General features: G+C 35.6%; 1 protein-coding gene across 5 annotated transcripts in view; it reads right to left on the bottom strand.

Moving 5' to 3' along the window:
- Positions 1–22,058, bottom strand: part of ccser2.L (coiled-coil serine rich protein 2 L homeolog) — a 95,835-nt gene that overhangs the window by 41,516 nt on the left and 32,261 nt on the right. For all 5 annotated transcript variants that reach the window (XM_041568904.1, XM_041568905.1, XM_018225507.2 and 2 more), the window contains 3 exons: positions 19,833–21,264; positions 17,778–17,956; positions 1,209–1,299 (listed from right to left, as the gene is read on the bottom strand). In XM_041568904.1, the coding sequence (XP_041424838.1) occupies positions 1,209–1,299; positions 17,778–17,956; positions 19,833–21,225 (1,663 nt within the window). In that variant the 5' untranslated portion in view covers positions 21,226–21,264. The remainder of the gene's footprint in view (positions 1–1,208; positions 1,300–17,777; positions 17,957–19,832; positions 21,265–22,058) is intronic.

The raw sequence follows: 22,058 nt of genomic DNA, 5'->3' as shown, positions 1-22,058 counted from the left end.
AAAGAGGAAATTTGTTCAAGGGAAAAAGTTAGCAATGCAATACACTAAGGGGTGCCTAACAAATTGGCACCACAAAGTGAATTACCCATTCTTGTACTTTAAACGAATTACTGCATGGAGTAAAACACCAGTCAGAATCTATATTAAACAGCAAGAGTGCAGAGACTGCTAAATGTAAAGATTATGGATAATGTAATGTAAAGTGTAAACAGGTCATTGTACCCATTTTTATACATACAACCTAAATAGTGTTACAGTAAGACAAGACACTAATAGAATATTAATAGACCAAAATATCAATCCAATAAACGGAATGCACAAGAATAAAAATGTACAATCCGTGAATCAGAAGTGTTGTTGAGTGGCAAAGAGTCTGGTACCCTAGGTCTATCATCTTGCAGATATATTGGGCGTGACACTGTCAAAAGCAAAAATCTTTAATTTGTCGTGGAACACTTTGATTTCTTATATCCTTATTTCCTGGGTACATTTTTTCTTGTTACTGATCTGTGAAGGTTTCTCCTCTTCAACTTTCAGTCTGTTTAGGTGTTTGCTTGGTTGCTAAAGTCATAAGCCCTTATGGACAACTGCATGCCTTGGGGTAATGCCTAGCAGAATGGTTTCAGGGTGCTTCTAGAACTGCGCTTATGCACCTAGAAACTTTTACACCCATACATTTTCACAGACATTACCTGCAAGTGCTTACTCCAATGCAAGTCACCCAATAGTACCCTGGAAATCCAGACCATACAAGGGAACCAAACCCCTCTCTGTACTATAATCCTTATAGGAACAGTAACACCATAAGCAAAATGTATCAAAGTGATTAACATTTATTTTACGGTTGCTCTGCACTGGTAAAATCTGTGTGATTGATTCAGAAAAACTACTATAGTTTATATAAACAAGCAGCTGTGTACCATGGGGGCAGTCATTCAAGCTTACACAGCACATAACAGATAAAACACCATTGTATTGGACAGGGCTTATGTGTTACTGTATGTTTCTCATTTTTCCAGTTTGAATGGCTGCCCCCATGGCTACACAGCAGTTTATTAATATTATCTGTAATGGTCTTTCTGAAGCAAACACACAGTAGCCAGCTACTTGCTGGCTCTGATTTAGGGCCAGAGTAGCCTTTTCATAACATAACAGTGATAGTGACCCTTTATATGATCTTGCAATAGTACAGTAAACTATATACAAACCAATGTCAAAAGGGGTGTCCTCTGGTAGATCAACATCCAACATGAGATCATCATCTTCCAAATCACAAGAGTCTAGGTTATTTAAAACATCCTGTAAAAGAAAAAAAACAAACAATGTCACAAATAATTTCTTCAAAAGAAACAAATCTACTACAGCAGTTTGTTCAGAAGATTACACAATAGTTACTATAGTGTGAATGTGGCAAGATTTCTACTGGTGTAAATTCACTGCAAATGTTCCCCATACAATTGTAGTGGAGAAAATTCACTAGAGAAGTTAAACCACAAACAAATTACATATGTGGGATAGGAGCATGGAGAAGGTGATGTAGATAAGATGCAAAATAGGCAACTCTACGTTTAGAAAGTCAGTTTGCCATCTTGAACCTGGAGAAAATACTCTTGGTAAAAATGAAATATTCAATGAACAAATGTAAGCCAATGTGAAGAGAATTTTCACCAATGGGAAATTAATATGTCATATGTATTATAAGATCAAATTAGCAATATGGCACATTTTCATTTTTGGCGAAAATACTCCAAATTCATTTATTAGCATGCTATTGTCCATAGTCTAATACACAATTGTTTATGTTTGCATTACACGTGACTGAAAACTGCTTTAATTTCTGTACACAACAAAAATCTCTATGTGAATTTCACTTTACTGTACTGATATAAACCCATACCAGAAGCATTAAAAAAAAACATTTTTACAACCGATATGCATGCACTGTGCTAAATTTTAGATGCCCCCATGTGTATAGGCCTACAATCATTACTACACACTAAGTGCCATTTTCACAGCTTGGGAACCTCTGCTCTTAAAGATTTGCCGAATTGGAAATTTGTTCTTGCAGTTATTAACTGCAACAAGTAGGTTGAAGGAAAAAAAACAGCAACCTCCCTGGCAACAATCCATAAAAAAGCAGTCCCAAAAAATTATTATATATTTTTACAGTACATCCATCCATCTGCCAATGACACAAAACATTGGTCCACTCAGACAGACATCTGAAAGGCCCATCACAATCTGTATCCATTGTAAAAAGTCTTGACTAAATCCCAATATATGGGCGTCAAAAAAAATTAGTTGCATATCGAAAAAAAAATTTTGTCGCACAATGCCATACAAGTCTATGGGCGTCATTTTTGCGGTGAAACAAGGCGAAAAAAATCACCCATCCCTAGTTGTCAAAATTTCCACATTTTTATTTTTAAAATGGTTAAGTCAAATCATTCAAAAACTATAATAAAATAAATAGACAGGAAAAATATGTCACTCATAGATACTTCCATGCCGAAAATATTTTAGCCCAGTGGTGCCCAATAGGTAGCCTTTCCATGCTGAGCTGCAGCCCCAATGGTAGATGGATATGTTTGTTTTATTAATATATAATATTATATTGCTCTATCAACAACTGTTTTCAGAGGTCAGTGAACACGTGACACCCTTAAAATCTTGAATGATGTCTACCTGGTAACCTGAGTAGCCATCACTAGGTCATTACAAATGTATTTTTAGGAATCACTGTATATAGTGTGTAGAAATGCATGGAATATGGAAAATATCTGTGATGAAGTTAGAAAGGAAAAAAAATGTCACACACGTCCATGCCAAAAATACCTTAGCCCAATGGTGCCCAATAGGCACCCTTTCCATGCTCAGCTGCAGCCCCCATGGTAGATGGATATGTTTGTTTTATTAAAAGGTATTGTATTGCTCTAACAACTGCTTTGAGAGGTCAGTGAACACGAGGCCCTTCAAATCTTGAATGCGGTCTATCCCTGCCTTTCCTACCCAGCAAGCCGAGTAATCATCAATATGTCATAAATATATTGTATGGAGTCAAGGATTAATTATATCTTAGTACAAGCTACTGTTTTATTATTACAGAGAAAAGGGAAATCATTTTAAAAAATTTGGATTATTTGGATAAAATGGAGTCTATGGGAGGCCATTCCGTAATTTGGAGCTTTCTGGATATCGGGTTTCCGGATAAGGGATCCTATACCTGTACTTGGAAGCACTACATTAAAAAACTTGGAAGCACGTACATACTTAGTTTTCACTCCATTTACAACACATGCATTAGTTATATGGTTACTTTAGGTTATAAGTTATGGTATTCACATTTTATGGGCTGATCATCAACAAACCAAGTAAATCACTCAGTTATGTATATGAAAAATGATAAATCACTATGTATAGGAAATTCTGAAATTAAGAGGCGAAAGAAAGCATTTCAGAAAGGGAAGAAAAACAATGCCTCTGCTTCTTCTGTTTTCACTGTAACCTCCTCCATTAACGCTAGTCAGTTCTGTTGAACATATTGTGAGAAAGTAGCCAACTGTGATCATCGAACACGTAATTTAATTGCTTGTTTCGGGAAAGAGTACTAACGGCTTGGGTGTATTTTCTACAAAGATTATCTGTAAAAAGTAGAATCCTTTGACTAAAGGTCAAAAAAATCATGTATGCTTTCAATAATCACCAGACTGGAGCAGATGAAACATAAAGAAGAAACAAAGAGAAAAAACTTGTATGCCTGTGTATTGTAACTATTTGAGATCCTTTGGATGTGAATAAAGGGCTCATACTTTTGAATTGCAGTCATGCAATGAAGGAGCTAATAATTTACTATATAACAGACTCAAAATCGTGATATGTCACTATACTGCGGAACAAAAGAACGACATCATAGGATTAAAAAAAAAGCTTAGATGTTCAGAATGTCATTATAAAGGCTTGTCTATTAATGTGTGAATGCCACAACTGCTGTTCACTTCAACAATCAACTTTCCATCTTTTAAAGGAACAGTTCAGTGTGAAACTAAAAACTGTGTAAATAGATAGGCTGTGCAAAATAAAAAATGTTTCTAATATAGTTAGTTAGCCAAAAATGTAATAGTATAAAGGCTGGAGTGAACAGATGTCTAATAAAACAGCCAGAATCCAACTTCCTGCTTTTCAGCTCAATAACTTTGAGCTAGTCAGTGACTTGAAGGGGGGCCCCATGGTACATTTCTGTTCAGTGAGTTTGCAATTGATCCTCAGCATTCAGCTCATATTCAAAAGCAACAGATATGACCCATGTGCCCCCCCCCCTCAAGTCTCTTACTGGTTACTGCCTGGTAACCAGGGTAACCAGTCAGTGTAAACCAAGAGAGCTGAAAAGCAGGATTTCTTAAAGCAGTATTGCCCTTTGTCAAAGTTTACCACTTAGTACACCTCAATCACAGTTTCATTTTCTAGTTACCAAACTTTAAATTTTAACAAACATTTTTTTGTTTTTTCCCCTTGTGTTATTTCACAGCTCACTTATTGTTAGGCAACAATAGTCCTATTCACTGGGGGTTTGTTAGACACCTCTAAGTGACTTTTATTACTTACTGGTGCACTGGAACAGTTCTTTTCTGTACAAATTCACAATACCAGGGGACTTTTTATTAGAGTATCATGCTTCTATTACTTCTATCTTCCCTGCAATTTCTTACACCACACGAGGCCAGTGCATGTACCTTATAGTAATTTTAATTACAACAGTATTCTGTGGATGAACAAGCACCAGGCACCATTACATGACTTGTTAATCTAAAATTGGGCACATGCATGCCGATGTTTTTATAGGGTCCAGATTTTTCTGACTATTCAGTAGGATCATGGGGTCTATGTATGCTACCCCCACATGAGCTGTTTGGTCAAACTTTGGGGCAATCACAAAAAGTCTTTATAGACCTGACCAGAAAACAAAGTTTTATGTTGTACGGCCATCTTTAATTCAGCATAGCTGACATAAGAAAATACTTCAAGAGAGTACATGGTTTTGCTTTCTACGTTGTCTGGAATATGTCCTGATGTTGCGTGTAAATGCTTATTCTGTTGCACAAACACCCACCCATTATGCATCACGGTTGGCTTATTTGCTGTAGATTTTAAATATGTATTTATGAATTTGACTTGGAACAAAAAGCCATTCCTAGCAAAAAAAATAATAGTGTAAGAAGTATACCTAATACATTTTGAGCAGATTATCGCATTAACGGTTACTGTAAAATATGGCAATATGGCTAAATATGAGTAATTTCTAAGATCGGTGCGCTGGTAATTAATTTGTGAATCCCCAGGTACCTAGATGTAAAACATAATATATAGTAAAGTACGCTCCTTTCAGGAAGATATACAAAATCACCGGATCTACTCACAAAGGGTCTCTTGATTATTTGCCTATCTCGGAATTAAAGCCCGCTGTCTCTCACCTCCCCCCCCCCCCCGGTCCCAGACCACGGTGCCAGCTCAAACAGGAGCTACAGAACCTGCTACAAGAGATACTCCGCTACGATATCTCCTGATCATCCACGGCCGACAAACATAACTTCCTGGGGAGAGACATCAACAGACAGAGGACTTTAAATCAATACAGCTCAATTTATAGGTGCGACTCAGTAAGTTCTATTACCAGGCCAGCCAGGAACTCCGGCAATACTTCACTATTACAGCTTCTTTTTCAGGTGTGCTTGATACCGGTCCTGTCTTCTACAATTTGCAGCTTAAATTCCACGATAGAAATTACTTTTATTCTGTGGACGAGTGGATCCACACCTGCCTTTGGTGCTGCTAATTACCTATTTGAAAAGGACTTTGTGCAAAGCTCACAACAGACTGGCATGGCTAAATATGAATTACAGGTATTAATCTATTAATCAGCAATATTAAATAACTAAGGTTTTCTGTATAAGGAGTGTTTTGTAATTAGGAGCACCATGTCTTAAAGTGATACTGACACTAAAAATCTACTTAAAATATGAATGTACAATAAAAGTTACCTATAGGTCATGTTGATCGTTTTTTGCCGAGAGGTTTGTATATGTAAGTTATTGTTGGTTGAAGTTCCTAAACCTGACTGTTTTGCCAACCTGACTGTTGCATGCCTGTCAGTTAACTTTTTTTTTGCTAATGGACTCCTGCTGCACAAATACGGCAGCCCCCTCATACAGGAACATGGGGCATCAGACAGGTAATGTAAAAGCATTATGCTAATACTTTATGGCAAAGTTATAAGTAGCTTTCAAAGGCAATATTATGATAGATGTAAAAGAGAGTTTAATTTTTGGTGTCAGTATCTCTAATATTCCTTAAAACTACAACATCCTTACTACAGATAAAAAATAACCTATTACTAAAATGAGATAGAATTTTTATCACAATTAATGAAACCTTTCTCAAGATTTTTATTACTGTGATCAGTAGCTCTGCAAGGGCAAGGTCAAATGTGGCGTTTTTACGTGGCGGTTTTAAAAATGTGCTGTTGAGCGTAAATACGCCAATGAATCCACACACGCATGAGAATATGCATTTTCAGCCTGTAGTTTTCTTTTCCCAAAAAGCATTTCTGTTTTTTCTCATTTCCCACAATTCAACTCAGAAGAATTTTAGTAAAGTTTTGCGGAAAAAAAAGCCAAGTGGAAAACTTGTTACAATGCACAATGTAGCCGAACTGCTTGTCAATACGCAATGTAATTACGTCACCAGCATACACCGCCGTAAATACGTATATGCGAAATCCATCTCGCAAGAGTTTGGCCGCCATATTGAAAATTCTCAGCGTATTTCAGAAAGGTGTATTTCCAAACCTGCGGATTCCATAGACTTCCAATTATATGTTGTTTCCTTGGCGTATTGGAGTTTCTGCTAAAAACACAAACTGGTGCCTTGTGGCGGATGTTGGCTCGCACCTGCCCCATGGGAATTGCTATAGTGTATACTCCATTATATTCAATAGGGCTTCATATTGTGCGTATTTACGCACAATATGTAAAAACGTAAAAACGCCACATGTGATGTTGCCCTAAGTAATGCTGGATTTGGAAGTTACATATGTATGGTTACAGAATGCTGCTCACCCAACACAAATGAAAAGCTTAAAAATGTCACTGAAAATCAAATAAAACAAGTATTTTTTTAATTACAGACAAGCATTTATTCAAAATGAGTATGGTAATTTTAGGATGTCATTAGTAATGACAATTAAATTGTCTCTAATCATTCACTTTTATGCATGCTCTACTTCACCAAAACAACAGCTATCTAAAATCATGAAACATTATTTATGTAAAAATTGTTAAAGGGAGTATATCAATGGGAACAACAGTTTTTTAGCATAGTTTCTAAAATATTAATTTTAAAATTACAAAATGCTAACTATTTTTGTCTCTGCATATGGCATACTATAATGGAGCATGAGTAAATAAAGTAGCTTAGCAAATCAAAAACTAAATCAAGAATGCAAACTATGCATACTGCTCCAGGGGGAGTGGGTTTGCAGGAGATAACAGATTCATCACCAATGTGCACACACCATTATGCCAACAGACTCAACTGTTAGCAAGCCTCAACACAAAACATTAACAGTCTTTATGAATTATTTCAACATGCCCTTTATGGCTACTATTTATTAAAATATAAGCAGCTATAAGTATCCTGCTACCAAATGTCTTAGTATGAAATTATCCTAATGTGCAATAAGCAAAATACCAGAAATTACTATGGCAGCTTAAAGGAAAACTATACCCTCAAACAATGTAGGTCTCTATAAAGATATATTGCTTAAAACTGCTCATATGAAAAACCCTGCTTCATGTACATAAACCATTTTCATAATGATATACTTTTTTAGTAGTATGCGCCATTGGGTAATTATAAATAGAAAATTGCCATTTTAAAAAATAAGGACAGCCCACTGGTATCGTATGATTTACTGTGCACACAAACATACCAAACAAGCCATACTAGTTAGGTCACATGAGCCAATTAACAGAGTTCTGTCTTTTGCTTCCACACTTCTTCATGCTACAGTTGTAGTATTTCTGGTCAGGTGATCTGAGGCAGCACAGAGACCATCACAAAATGGTGGTTCAAGGAAAGAGATGTAAAAGGACAATATTTACTTAAATATATATATCGGTATGACAAGATTCTTTAATATGCAACTTAATTTGATGTAAACTTATAAATCTGTTGCTCAAGTATTCATTTTGGTGGTATAGTTTTCCTTTAAGAACTACTAATCCGAGACTTGCCAGGGACATTTCTGCCAGCCAGTCCTTTACCATCCAAATGAAACCCGAAAGTTCTGTTTTGAGGGGAAAAAAAAGTACATTTTTCATAAGTGGCAAAAAACCCTCTACGGTCATTTACTTTGTTAGAGGTTAGTGAGAAAATGCACCTTTAACCCAAACCAATAACAGATTCTCCAGGCAGCCAGCCAATTTGAACCAGCTGTTACTGCTATAGGAACAGATGAGCAATGCTGTAATAAAATACCCCAGCATCAGGGATAAAGGAGGGGGCATGGAGAGATGCAGAATTAACCCACATGGTTCAATAAATAGCAGTTACGCTATCAAAAACACAGTAGGAAACATTAAGACAGCAGAGTGCTAACTAAATATATCCTAGAATCTCAGCAACCTCAACAACAAATACACCAAGAAAATAAAAGATTAATCTAAATTGCAATTTTTTTTTTTATGTAGTATTATTTCTTCTACTTGAACCAGGCCACAGGTCATTGTATTTGTATGGCCCGGGCATTTAAAGGTCTGCCAGCAACCAACATAAATGCTCCATTTGGCCCAGGGCCGGGCCAAGGTAGTTTGGCACCCTAGGCAAGGCATTTAATCAGTGCCCCCACTTACCATTGTGTTTTTTTTTTTTTTTTATAAAGAAAGCTTACAACACATTCAGGACTGAAACTTTCATTTTATATAAATATGTAAGGTAGGTGATGCCAGTGACAAAAGTATTTAACACAATAGACTGTCTTGGAATTGTACTCTGCATGCATCTTCATCATAACATAATAAAATATTTTGTAATAATAAATAATGACTGATCACAACATATATGATAAGGTAAAATACATTAGAAGTATTGTAATTAAAAAAATTATATAACAAACAGTGTAAGCAATGGATGCCAGATAGCAGGCCATACTTCCGCACACTATAATACATAAAAGTGGTAGTTCGTCTTCAATTAAACCTTTAATATAATGGTACATTGATAACCAACAAGGAGTGAGGTTTGAGGTCCAGTCCGAGGACAGCCTCACAGGCAGTCGGTGTATTAAATCTAAATACACTACAATTAAACCAAGGTTGATTTTAAAATAAATAAAAAAAATCCCCCTAGAAGTGCACCACCATATAATTGCGCCCTAGGCAGGCGCCTACTCTGCCTACCCCTAGTTCCGGCCCTGATTTGGCAAAATCAAATGTTTGAAAGGATCACGCATGAAGTTCAGATAAAAAACATCTGCTAAACAGAGATATACACATGAAATATAAAACAGTCAAAAAGGAGGTAGACACCGCCCAGATGTGTCACCTGTGTTTGTATGAGTCATGTAAATGTTTGTGTGGTGTTCTCCTTCTTTTCATAAGTACAAGTCTGTGTCTGGTTAATGTTTACCAAACATAAAAGGTGTGACATGGCACAGAGCACAGTGGACACAAAACAAACTAAAAAAATTCTGTGAGCAGAACTGCCTGAAAACAAATTGTTTCCATTTGTATAAACTGTTTATATTATAACAATATGTAGAATTTAAAGAATGCTGCTGAAATGTATACCCAAGGTAAATCAGTAGTGTCACAGACATGGAGGGAGCGAATACTGTTGCTCTGAGAAGCCTCAGAAGAAAAGCCAAGCCAGTCTTGTGTTTAAATGTTTGTTATGATACTTTGTGCAGGGGATTCTATGCTGATAAACATACTCAAAGCTTCTATTTATTTATAAAAACTAGGGATGCACCAAATCCACTATTTTGGATTCGGCTGAACCCCCGAATCCTTCACTAAAGACTCGGCCAAATACCGAACTGAATACTAATTTGCAAATGCATGTGCAAATTAGGGGTGTGAAGGGGAAAAATGTACTTCCTTGTTTTGTGACAAGTCATGCGATTTCCCTCCCTGCCCCTAATTTGCATATGGAAATTTGGATTTGGATTCTGTTCGGCCGAGCAGAAGGATTGATCTGAATCCGAATCCTGCTGAAAAAGGCTGAATTCCGGCCGAATCCCGAACCGAATCCTGGATTTGGTGCATCCCTATAAAAAAACCAAAGTGAAGAATGATAATTATATTGTTTGTGAAAATTCTCATTCATCCAGGTCATGGCATATCTATAGAATTAAGTCAAATCAACTGGACTTGCTGTGTTTTTTTTCTTAAAGAGGTTTCACCAGTAATCCAACTGGCTTTCTTCTGAATTGAGAAAGAAAAGAAAAAAACACAGCAAGTCCAGTTGATTTGGCTTATTTCTACAGATAGATAAATATATTTTTGAGGGCACTATACACTCATAGTTGATGTGTAAAACAATGAGACCTCTGTAATAGCACTCTCACTAAAGCTCCAATTCCATCTCTAGCTCAATAAGTAATACATATACTGTTATTGTATTTCAGTAAGGCAGCATTCTAAAAGTATAATGTGGGAATAGGAAAAGTAAAAGGTACAGAATGTAACAGAAATAGACAAACTCATAATGGATAACTACCTACTACATGAAAAAAGTTTGGGATCACAGGCCTGTATGTTTAACTACTTCTGACAATATAATTCTTCTATACTGTTCCTCTATAAACTAAAAATGGCACAGTTGCCTTTATATCCTTCCTAACACAATTCCCATTGTATGGAGAAACTAAGCAAGAGCGCTACAAATTAAGAAATGACATAATAAAGGGTAACTATTGTGAAAATTAAAATATCGGTCTTTGAGAAATTGTCAATTCAATATTCTTTACCATTTCTGGAACAATTGTACTCTTTCCCTTTAGCCAATCTGTCTCTTTACATGCAGACGTTGAAGCATAGTCAGTTATTCTGAAAGACTGGAGCTCATTTATAAAACAGAGGAAATTTAGGGATAAACTACATGAGTGATTTTGATCTGATTTTTTAATGAGGAAAAAATAAAAAAGTCGTCAGACACCATTAGATTTTATCTAGTCATGGCATAGAACCCATGGCAATAAGTAATTTTTTCCCCTTTCATTGTTCTTCCAGCAACTGGCTGAATAAAAGATAACCACTGTACAGTTTACCAGGTGTCGATTAATAAGCCAAAGTGAGATCCAATACACTGTCTAGGTAAAAGGAGCACACATACCAGTGATGTATTTGACTTAACTGTCCATCAATATCTGATTCCTGCATGAAGAGAAACAGCTTGCCTAGAGGGGGATATTACTACTAAGATATACTTGATAATTTTAGAAATGCTACCAAATTAATTGAATTAAAATGTTCCTATTTTCATCAGGTAAAGCTTATAGTAAATTCTTATTTTCAGATAGTTACCCTTTAATGTGGGTTAAAGGGCATGCAATATTTTAGTTTTCCACATTGCAGAAACAGGTATGGGTTCAGTTATCTGGAAACTGGTTATCCAGAAAGCTCTGAATAACAGGAAGGACATCTCCTATGGACTCCATTATAATCAAATAATTAAGATTTTTGCAGAAACAGGTAGGGGTTCAGTTATCTGGAAACTGGTTATCCAGAAAGCTCTGAATAACAGGAAGGACATCTCCTATAGACTCCACTATAATCAAATAATTAAGATTTTTGAAAAATATTAATTTTTCTCTGTAATAACAAGACTGTGTTTTGTACTTGATCTCAAATAAGAAATAATTCTTATTAGAGGCAAAACAATCTATTTGGATTTATTTAATGTTTAGATGATTTTTTTATACACTTATGGTATGGTGATCCATTATATGGAAAGACGGAAAACACTTGTTTCCAAAGTATTTTGGACAACAGGTCCTATATCTGAACAATTGGGGTTTTCAGAAGGGTTGCAAAGTCAGTTATTTTTTTCCAGAACAGAACATAAGGTCATTGCTGTAAAAAAAATATGTAAAGTGACACTACGTTTAAATGATAAAATCAGCTTTCTAAATAATTTAAAAAAATCTATAGGCCAAAGGCACAAATTGTTGTCTATTAGCTAAAAGTCTAGGCCTGTTGAGATTAACAGATGCGAGGGATGCCCTAGAAGTAAATCTACATCTAAGGGGGTCATTCGGTCGGCATGTGTGTCCAGGGCATAGCTGCATTCTAATTCCAGATATTACAGGTCCCTGCACTTTTTTTCTGGGCATCTGGGAGCTCACTGTGGGGCAAAGTGCAAAGGTAAAAAATGGAGCAATTAACAGCTCTGCTTATAAGTGTGGTCAACAGAACAATAGGCTTCTTGGATTGACAGGCAAGCGATCCATAAGGCAAAATCAATATTGGCCCCCAAATGTTATGGAAAATAGTCATTTTTTTTTATTGGCTGAATATCTGTCTCTGGTATCTTTAAAACTTTTTAATAAGTAAGTAAAACAGGTTTTTTAATAAGACTTTTTATAGGCTTATAGTGTTGACTAGAACAAATAAAATAAATTGCTTATGACAGTGTAAGCAAATATTTATAAAAAAAAATGTATAAAACCATTTTGGAATGCTAGTTTGTTTTAACAGTGAAAAAGCAGACCTGCCTATTAACAGAAATATAAAGTGCTGATAAATAATGTATTGATACATAAAAATGAAATCACCATCCTAAATTAAAACAAATGTCTTGTACAGAGCAAAATGTACATACACCTAAAAGCCCATTAACATGTAAATCAGCTTTCAAGAGCATAGGCAGTGAAAAGTGCAGACTAATAACATGCATGTGTAACCATCTTACCTCCTTCCACTTTAATATTCTTTCAGTCCACTGCAGTGTTAAAATTATTAACCGATATGTTTCTCTAAGTATCTGAAAAGTTCTTCAGCAGCAAGCCATGTGTCATTACAGCCACCTATGCAATTATTAACAATAAATGTCTATTCAAACCCTGATGAGATATATAATGATTACATTGCCATGCAACATTAGGAGGTTTCCTCAAATGAGGCAGGAAAGTAGGCGTATGGGTGTATCTCTTTCCACATATGCTGCATGCTGCTTAAACGATATTGACCAAGAATGCAGTCAGGGCAGTTAAATTAGGTCACTCGATAGCTAGACACAAGTCCCCAAACGTAACCACTTGTAATAGAGCCTTCTTTTAATGACTCTCTCTTAGGATTTATGAATGAGATGGCAGACACATTTTCATCTGCTGGACTAACATTTATAGTTGTGAGAAGCCAAGTACAATCAAAAGCAAAAAACAGTGTGTTCAAATAAAGAGAAAAAAGGGGGAGCCGCCAATGCAGTAAACCGCTGACTTTTCTAAACAATCACAGCTCTCTAATGAAACAGTCCTTTTTTAAATTTCCTTTACCCCAGCAAATGTTAATTTTTACTAATATCAAGAGAGTTGGTGATTTATAAAACCAAATAATAAGCAACAAGTGGTTTATCAGATATAATAAGTGATAATAATAATAATAATAATAATATATTCAGCTAAGACACCATAAAAGGAAAATCAACTAAATAATCATACAGTATATAGTTATATATTTTCCTAAACTAAATAAAGGACAAGGAATGTAAAGTTTAATCAAGTTTTGCCCCATACTTTCCTTTCCCAGGCACTCCTATGGCAGACTTAAAGAGATACTGACAGCAGAAAATAATCTTTCTTTTTTTTTTTTTATATCTATAATATTGATGCTATTTATAATTTTGCCATAAAAGTATTTGCCTTATTCTATTACATAACCTTTCTTATCCCCATGTTCCTGAATGAGGGGGGCTGCCATATTTGTGCAACAGTAGTCCGTTAGCATTAGAAACTCTGACAGGCTGAGAAGGGACAGCCAAGTTGGCAGGTATAGGAATTTCAATAACAATTACTTACAAAAGGAGAATGATCAGTGAAAAATTATCAACATGACCTATAGGTAACTTAATGTACATTAATATTTTGAAAAGATTTTTTTTAGTGTCAGTATCACTTTAAACTTGCACATGTGCAGCAGAGTGAGAACAAAAGAAGGTTACTCTACTGCACATGGACAAGTCTAAGGTAGCACTTTGTTATTCAAGTGGTAGAGCTCAGCATTGCTGCTAAACAGAGTTTAGTACTGACATCCACTTGAAAAAAGAATGTGTTATCCTGCTTAAAGTAGTGGAGCACATTCTGATGAGTTAACACGTGTATCTGAATTGATTTACAGGTCACACTGTTAACATTTTGCTGACAGACAGGAAAGTGTTAACAGTTATTTAGATAAAATGGATGGTAATATTTGTGGATACTGGTAATACTTGTAGATAATAAACCCCAAAGTGTCACCTTAATTTTAACAGGTATTTAAAAATGCACCTCTCTCTCATAACTCATTACGCTACACTTGCTTGCTTGTTATTTTAAATGTAGCAGGAAACTATTTCACAAACAGCCATTACAACCAAAGTCCACAAGATGTCCCCAGCAAGCCAAATAAAAGAATAGAAGATGTGTTATATTTCAGTCATTATGGACAAACATAATTGTCAAGAATCAAAAACAAATCAGGTACATGAAATGTGCATCAAAGTGACAGATATGTATAGAAAGACGGATCCGCACACACTCTGATTGATGCAGTCGGGGAGTATCCCCTTTTATTTAGCCACCAAACATGATTGAGGTTTGGTGGCTAAATAAAAGGGGATACTCCCTGACTGCATCAATCAGAGTGTGTGCGGATCAGTCTTTCTATACATATACATATATGCTAGGGGACCCAGCTGGGTCTACGGAAGAGTCGCACCACCAGTTGCAGGATTGGTGAACTACAGGTGTGCGGTAGGAGAAATTACATTGTCACAAAGTGACAGGTCAGCGTAGCCTGCCTCACTTGTCTCTGCCTCACTGACAGTGTGTCTAGTTCACAATCAGGCATAATGTGTACTCAGCAAGCAAAGGGAGTGGGGCAACTAAAGACCAGGAAATGGCACGTGAGCCACTAAGCAAACAGATATTCTGCGCAATGGTATTACATTATGTTCATTGTATTTCTCCAATTAATTTAGTACTTGAGAGATATAAAACAAAAGAGTCTGACAACAAGTACTAGCTATATCCATGTTGTTTACTATATTTCCCAAAGCAACCTTTTAAAACAGAAACTTACTTAAGTTCAGTCTCTATCTATATATGTCCAGAAAATTTGTATTTTAGTGGGAGCACTTACCAGACGCTGGACTCAACATGCTGCACACCCTGCCGCCATCCCATGCGGTCAAATTGATTCCAAGGAAAAGAAAAAACAGCGGAGCACCGTGGAGTCCAGTAAAAATATTAAAAAATTAAGCTTCTGATGAAGTGGCAGGAAGCCACGAAACGCGTTAAGGGGGCAGCCAGGGTACACTGCTGCTGTAATCTGTTTTTATATGTATATTAAATTACATTTCATTTTTTAATACTTTTACTGGACTCCACGGTGCTCCGCTGTTTTTTCTTTTCTATCTATATATGCTTACATAAATCTATTGTTTTTGGTTTGCACAAAAATCCCTGAGTTGCTGGTCTTTTTGAATGCTGTATGAATTTTTACCATTCACCTTGGTACAGTATAGAAGCGGTGTGCCACCATTTTGACTATATATAAATATACATATATAAAATATAAATATTATATATATATATATATATATATATATATATATATATATATATATATATATATATATTATATATATATATATATATATATATATATATACATACATATATATACACATATATACACACACACACAGACATACATACACACACAAAGGTATGGAACCTCTTATCCAGAATGCTCGGGACCTGGGGTTTCCCAGATAATTGATCTTTCCGTAATTTGGATCTTCAAGCACTAAATCTATTAGAAAATCCAGTAAACAATAAATAAACGAAATAGCCTGGTTTTGCTTCCAATACGGATTTATTATATAGCTGGGATCAAGTACAAGGTACTGTTTTATTTTTACAATGAAAAAGGAAATTGCTTTTAAAAATTTGGATTATTTCGATAAAATGGAGTCTAGGGAGAAAACCTTTCCGTAATACGGCGCTTTCTGGATAATGGGTTTTCGGATAACAGATCCTATACCTGTATATACATATATAAACGAAGGTCCCTGTGGGGGACCGAAACATTGAGCAAAATAAACCTTTGGAAGATTGAGTGCAGTTCTTCTGCATTGCTTGTGTTGTTTCTTAGCTCAGGCACCCAGGTAAAAAGAACTGGCTATGGTGTGCACCGTGTGTGTGGTCTATGGTGTGCACCGTGTGTGTGGTCTATGGTGTGCACCGTGTGTGTGGTCTATGGTGTGCACCGTGTGTGTGGTCTATGGTGTGCACCGTGTGTGTGGTCTATGGTGTGCACCTTATGGCTTTTCAGGTCCTCTACTTTTCTTATTCAAATCAGTGCATTGTCACTTGGGTAATTTGGACCCTAGCAACCATATTGCTGAAACTGTGAACTGGAAAGCTGCTGAAAAAAAAGCTAAAAGTCAAAAAACACAAATAAAAACCAATTGCTCTCCAATGTGTTACTCTCCACATGATACTAAAAATTACTTTAAAGGGGTTGTTCGCCGTTCAAACACTTTTTTTCAGTTCAATTTTTTTCAGATTGTTCGCCAGAAATAAAGACTTTTTTTCAATTACTTTGCATTGTTTATTTTTTACTGTTTTTAAATTTTAAAAACTTTAAACTTTAAATTTGAATGTTCCTGTCTCTGGTGTTTGAGTCTGGCAGCTCAGTAATTCAGGTGCAGACTCTAAACTGTTACAATTTTGCAACATTTCGTTGATACATTTCTCAGCAGCATCTCTGGAGTATTAGTAACTATTGTATCAATTCTAACAGCTGGCTTTAATGAAACCCAATCTGATCAGCAAGGACAAAGATAATAAAGGTATCAACTAAATGTATCAGTTTAGAACAGTTTACAGGGTCAACGACCCAACCTCCCAGAGCTGCTTCAGAACGTGAAAAAAGACACTTCACACTTCAACATTAGAAAAATGGTGTCACGGTGAAACTAGAAAGTAATTGGAAAAAGTAATTATTTCTGGTGAGCTATCTGAAAACAACTAGTTGTTTGAAGGCGAACCACCCCTTTAAGTGAACAACCCCTTTAATTATTTGTTTATTCTCTTAATAAAATAGTACCTTATACTTGATTCTAACTAAGCAGCATCATTTCATATTAGTGGCAAAACAATTCTATTGGGTCTATGGTGATGCAAATTTGTGAAAAAGCCCTTACGTAGAAAACCCTGGGTAAAAGATTGCATATCTGTTGTCAATGCAATGGAGGGGCAAGTGAAGTCTCAGTAGTTGAGCAGAGGGTCATTAAAGAACCATTATACCATCAGTAATGGGCAACAACCCTGAACACACAAAAAGGGCACACACGTTTATTTAATCCACAGACTGACTAGTTATGAATTCACTGAGCTAAGAAGAACAAGAAATTTAGCCCAAAAAAAAATAAAAAAAAAATCCACATGTATATGGCTTAAACCTCATGAAACTTCATGAAAGTTAGCATTTAGCAAAGTTAGCATTTAGGAAACATACCAGACTATTCATCTCTGAAGATTCATAACTTCCGCATGGATGAACATTTCCAATGGGCTCCATTCCCTCTTCATCCCACATGTATGTGCCATCAGAGCTATCAGAAGGGGACAGTTCCAGTGAAGATGGATCTCTATAACCCATATCTGGTGAAATCCTCTTCTCTTTGTAAGAACTAACTACATTTTGCAAAAAAAGTACAAAAAAATATACATATAAAAATTATTACTATAGATGTAATTATATAGGTCTCTCTCTCTCTAGGTTATAAACATGACAGAAACTATACAAAATAAATTTTGTCATCAAAATGTACTGTTAGGCGAACTTTGGAACATACGAAAATACTAGTTGCTGTAGTTTGCATCTCTTTACAAAGTTACTAAAACAAAATATCTGTATGTATTGGTCTAAACTACCTCACACTGAAATACCCAAGCAGTAAACAGATAAGTCAAACTTTTAAAGATACAGGACACAATTCTCAGTAATACGACATATAATTTAGTGCTGAAGTCCAAGTTTGCAAGAAATATTGAGCCACCACTGTGAATAAGCACATTCAGATTTAAAGAAAAAACTTAGGTGTTCTTTCTAAGGGTGGGATGCTGGGAGTTATAGCTCAATAAATTCTAGGGGGAAGTAGGTGGCTAAGCCTACTATAAGCTATCAATTCATTTGCTCTGTGCCACAGAATATCATTATAATGACTATATTATAAGCCAGCAGCAGCCCTCTAAATCCCCATAGCCACTTTATTTCAGGTATCAAACATGACTAGTGTTCTTTCAAGTACAACTAAACAAAGTTATTTTGAGCAAAACTTCATATTTAAATTATAGGATGTACTTGACTTGATTCCTGGCTCTTATGTTGGGAGTCCCATGGCTGTGTTGCCAACTGCTGTGTTTCTGATTTTCATTTTATTACTACAATATATATACCATTCTGTTGAATAAATTGTCCCTTATAAACCAATAATGTATAATTACCAGGGATCCTGTGAATTACACCCCGACTGCACAGGGCAAAGATAAAATGTGCCTCAAATATGAATGTATTTCTTCTATTTTCCCACAACTAACAGGGTTCGGATTCATGGCATGGCAGAAGATAGAAATAATAGAATATAATATAATAAATATATATATATATATATATATATATATATATATATATATATATATATATATATATATATATATATATATATATATATATATACATATATATATATATATATATACAATTTCCAATGAGTATCCACACTCCAAGGCTGTTGCTAATGGCGGGGTGCACGGTAATTATGTATGTATCAATTATCAGCAAACCAGCACTCCCTTTAAAAATTTGATAATTTTATCGTCGTAGTATCAAATGCCCGACGTTTCGGTCCAGATTTGGACCTTTTTCAAGGATGAACATCCTTGAAAAAGGTCCAAATGTGGACCGAAACGTCACCTTGGCTATGCATGCCTTACCAAATATATTTTTTTCACTATTGTAAATAACCCTGTGTTGCTGGTTCTTTCTGAAGCTATACCTAATCTTAACCGTGCAACTGGGTGATGTTCAGAAGCGGAGTGCCACCCATTCTAAAAAAAAAAAATATTATATATATATATATATATATATATATATATATATATATATATATATATATATATATATATATATATATATATATATATATATATATATACATATACATACATACACACATACACACAAAAGCCATGAATATATATCTTGTAAATGATATCCTTATAAATGGTGAGTACTGATGTCACCAGTTATAAACGGCAAGTAGTGATGTCATTTGTGCCACATGACTCACTAAAACTTGTGTATTATAATAAAGTACCCCCTGTTGCAAAATATGAGAATATAAGAAGTCACCGCGGCGTTCCATGACCTGTATGGTCATGAAACTCCTTGATAACTTATAATATTAATGGCCCAATGTGTGGACATAAATGTGTAGACATAAAGTGCCATGCTTCTATATTACAAGTCAACTGGCTGCTAATTAATATGACAACCAATTGATCTTACCTGTCATGTTCATTCCAATCCAATCATCTGTTGTTTCCACATTAGACTCTTTATTTTTTGGCAACGTTACCATAAATTCAGCAGATGATTTTTCAGACAGATCTTTCTCTGATTCAACAGGCAATGCTTTATTTCCCTCTTCTAAATCTAGAAATTCATCACTGAAATCTTCAGTGAGATCATTCTTTTCAGAGGAGGACAAAGATGATATGGAGAGTTCATCTATGTCTTCACCAAAATTACTGTCTTTACAGTCTGGTTTTTCTAGATCATCGCAAAGAACATAATTTTCAATAACAAAATCTCTCTCTTTCCGTTTGTTTTGTTCATGTGTTGATCCACCAGTTCTGCTTGGCCCTGTTCCTGTCATTTCCATTACTGATGATATGGGAGAAGACATTTTTGTACTATCAGTGATTAGATCCATCGGCAATTGGCTTCTGTTGGGTTTTAAAAGAGAAGGACGAGTTATTTTGTAACCTGATGGAACAATTTGGTCAGATCCATTAGATAAGGTATTTTTCCTTAAACCTGAGGCAGGACCTACGGTGTATGTCCTTGTAAAACCATACTTTAGTTGGGACTCACTGCTATGAGGCAGTTCATATTGTCTTGCAGTCCTTGACAGTAAGGCTGGTTTGAGGGATGCTCTTACAGGTACTTGATGTGTTTCAAATTGGCCTGACATATCTACTTCTCTGCTAAAAGAATGAGACCTTGTCATGTGTGTGGATGGAAGTAAAGAATTTGGAATTGAATCTGAAAAGCTTTGTGATCTTCTCACACTGGAGTATGGCTTCATGTTGTCAGCTGATTGTGCAACTATCTTATTAGAAAAATTTCGAGTTGTAGCAGAATTTGCACAGGGCCTCAGTAAACCAATTGGGGGCTTATTGCTGTAATAACCATTGACTTGTGATTTTAAACCATTAAAGCTGGAAAACATAGTCCTTCCAAACTGGGGATTCTTAGCTAGCCTACCCGAGTTTAGTGGTCCAGATAGGAGGTTTTCATTTAAATCTTGCTTTTGTGGGACCAACATATTACTTTGCTTCAGGTTTTTGGCTGTTAATCCAAATCTGGATCCATCATTCTCTGTTGCTGACCGTGACTGGGGAAATCTTTTATCATGCACTTTTTCAGTGGTAATAGTAGAAGGTTTCTTTGCAATATGTTCATTTTGCGGACACTTTTTCCTCCAAGTTAAAGAAAATCCAGATGTCCGATCAAGGTCATTGTGCTTATTTTCAACAGCAGTGTGGTTTGATTTTGCAAGTAGACCTGTATGCGAGCTCTGTGCTGTCCTATGCAGAAACGTTCCTAAATTTTTTGGTGCACCAAATTTTGGTAGCTTAGTAGCTAGTGACGATCGATCGTGGATTTTTTCTTCCATGAGAAAACTTTTGCATCAGTCATCTGCTGTTGCATGAACCTTAAGAGAAAAAGAAAAAGCTAAGTAATGATGATAGAATAATAACTATATTTAACTAGAAATAAATAGCACATTCCAGTCTAAAAAGTGTGTGCAACAATGAATACAATTGCCTAAAAGCAAAAGGTAAAAGTTCCAGTTGTTCACCATTTCCACAGAACACGTTAACAGAAGCTTAATAAATATTGACGAATTTGTTTATTTTTTTCTTCATGAAGGTTAAAGGAGAAATAAAGCCCCTCTGCACTTTTAACTCTTTACACACTCACATAATCATAGTGCACATTGCACCCTCCAGAACTACTGGGACCTTTTCTCTACATGCAGAGTTGTGCAGGTGGCTAATATCACTGGCCACACAACATCTGATTTTAGGGTAGGAGAAATGGAAGAGTTAAAATGAAAGGGAGGTAAAAGACCACATTTTTTTATTCTTTTGAAAATACATTTATGGTTGATAAAAAAGTTAATTTGCAGGTGCAAATTGTAGCATTTTTACCCACAATGCAATGACTTTTCCAGTGAATTCCATGGCCATATCAAGTTTTGACTGTCACATATTGCACACAAACACCAAATAGGTTACCTTTGGTAAATAGCACAAGTTGCAACAAGTGCAGTTTCCACAGAATTTGTGCTGGAATGGTGTCACTTCCTTCACGCATCATTAATAATGTCATCAGTGTAAGATTGCGGTGCAAGTTAATAGTGCATATTGGTGCAAAATATGAAGATTTATGAGGCTATTTTATAGTTTTGCAATTGTGCTTACAAAAAATGCTTGCATTGCTGAA

This window comes from Xenopus laevis, chromosome 7L (assembly GCF_017654675.1).
Source record: "Xenopus laevis strain J_2021 chromosome 7L, Xenopus_laevis_v10.1, whole genome shotgun sequence".
In the NCBI taxonomy this organism is placed as follows: Eukaryota; Metazoa; Chordata; class Amphibia; order Anura; family Pipidae; genus Xenopus; species Xenopus laevis.
Note: the sequence above shows the minus strand (reverse complement) of the source record. Positions and strands in the feature narration are given on the sequence as shown.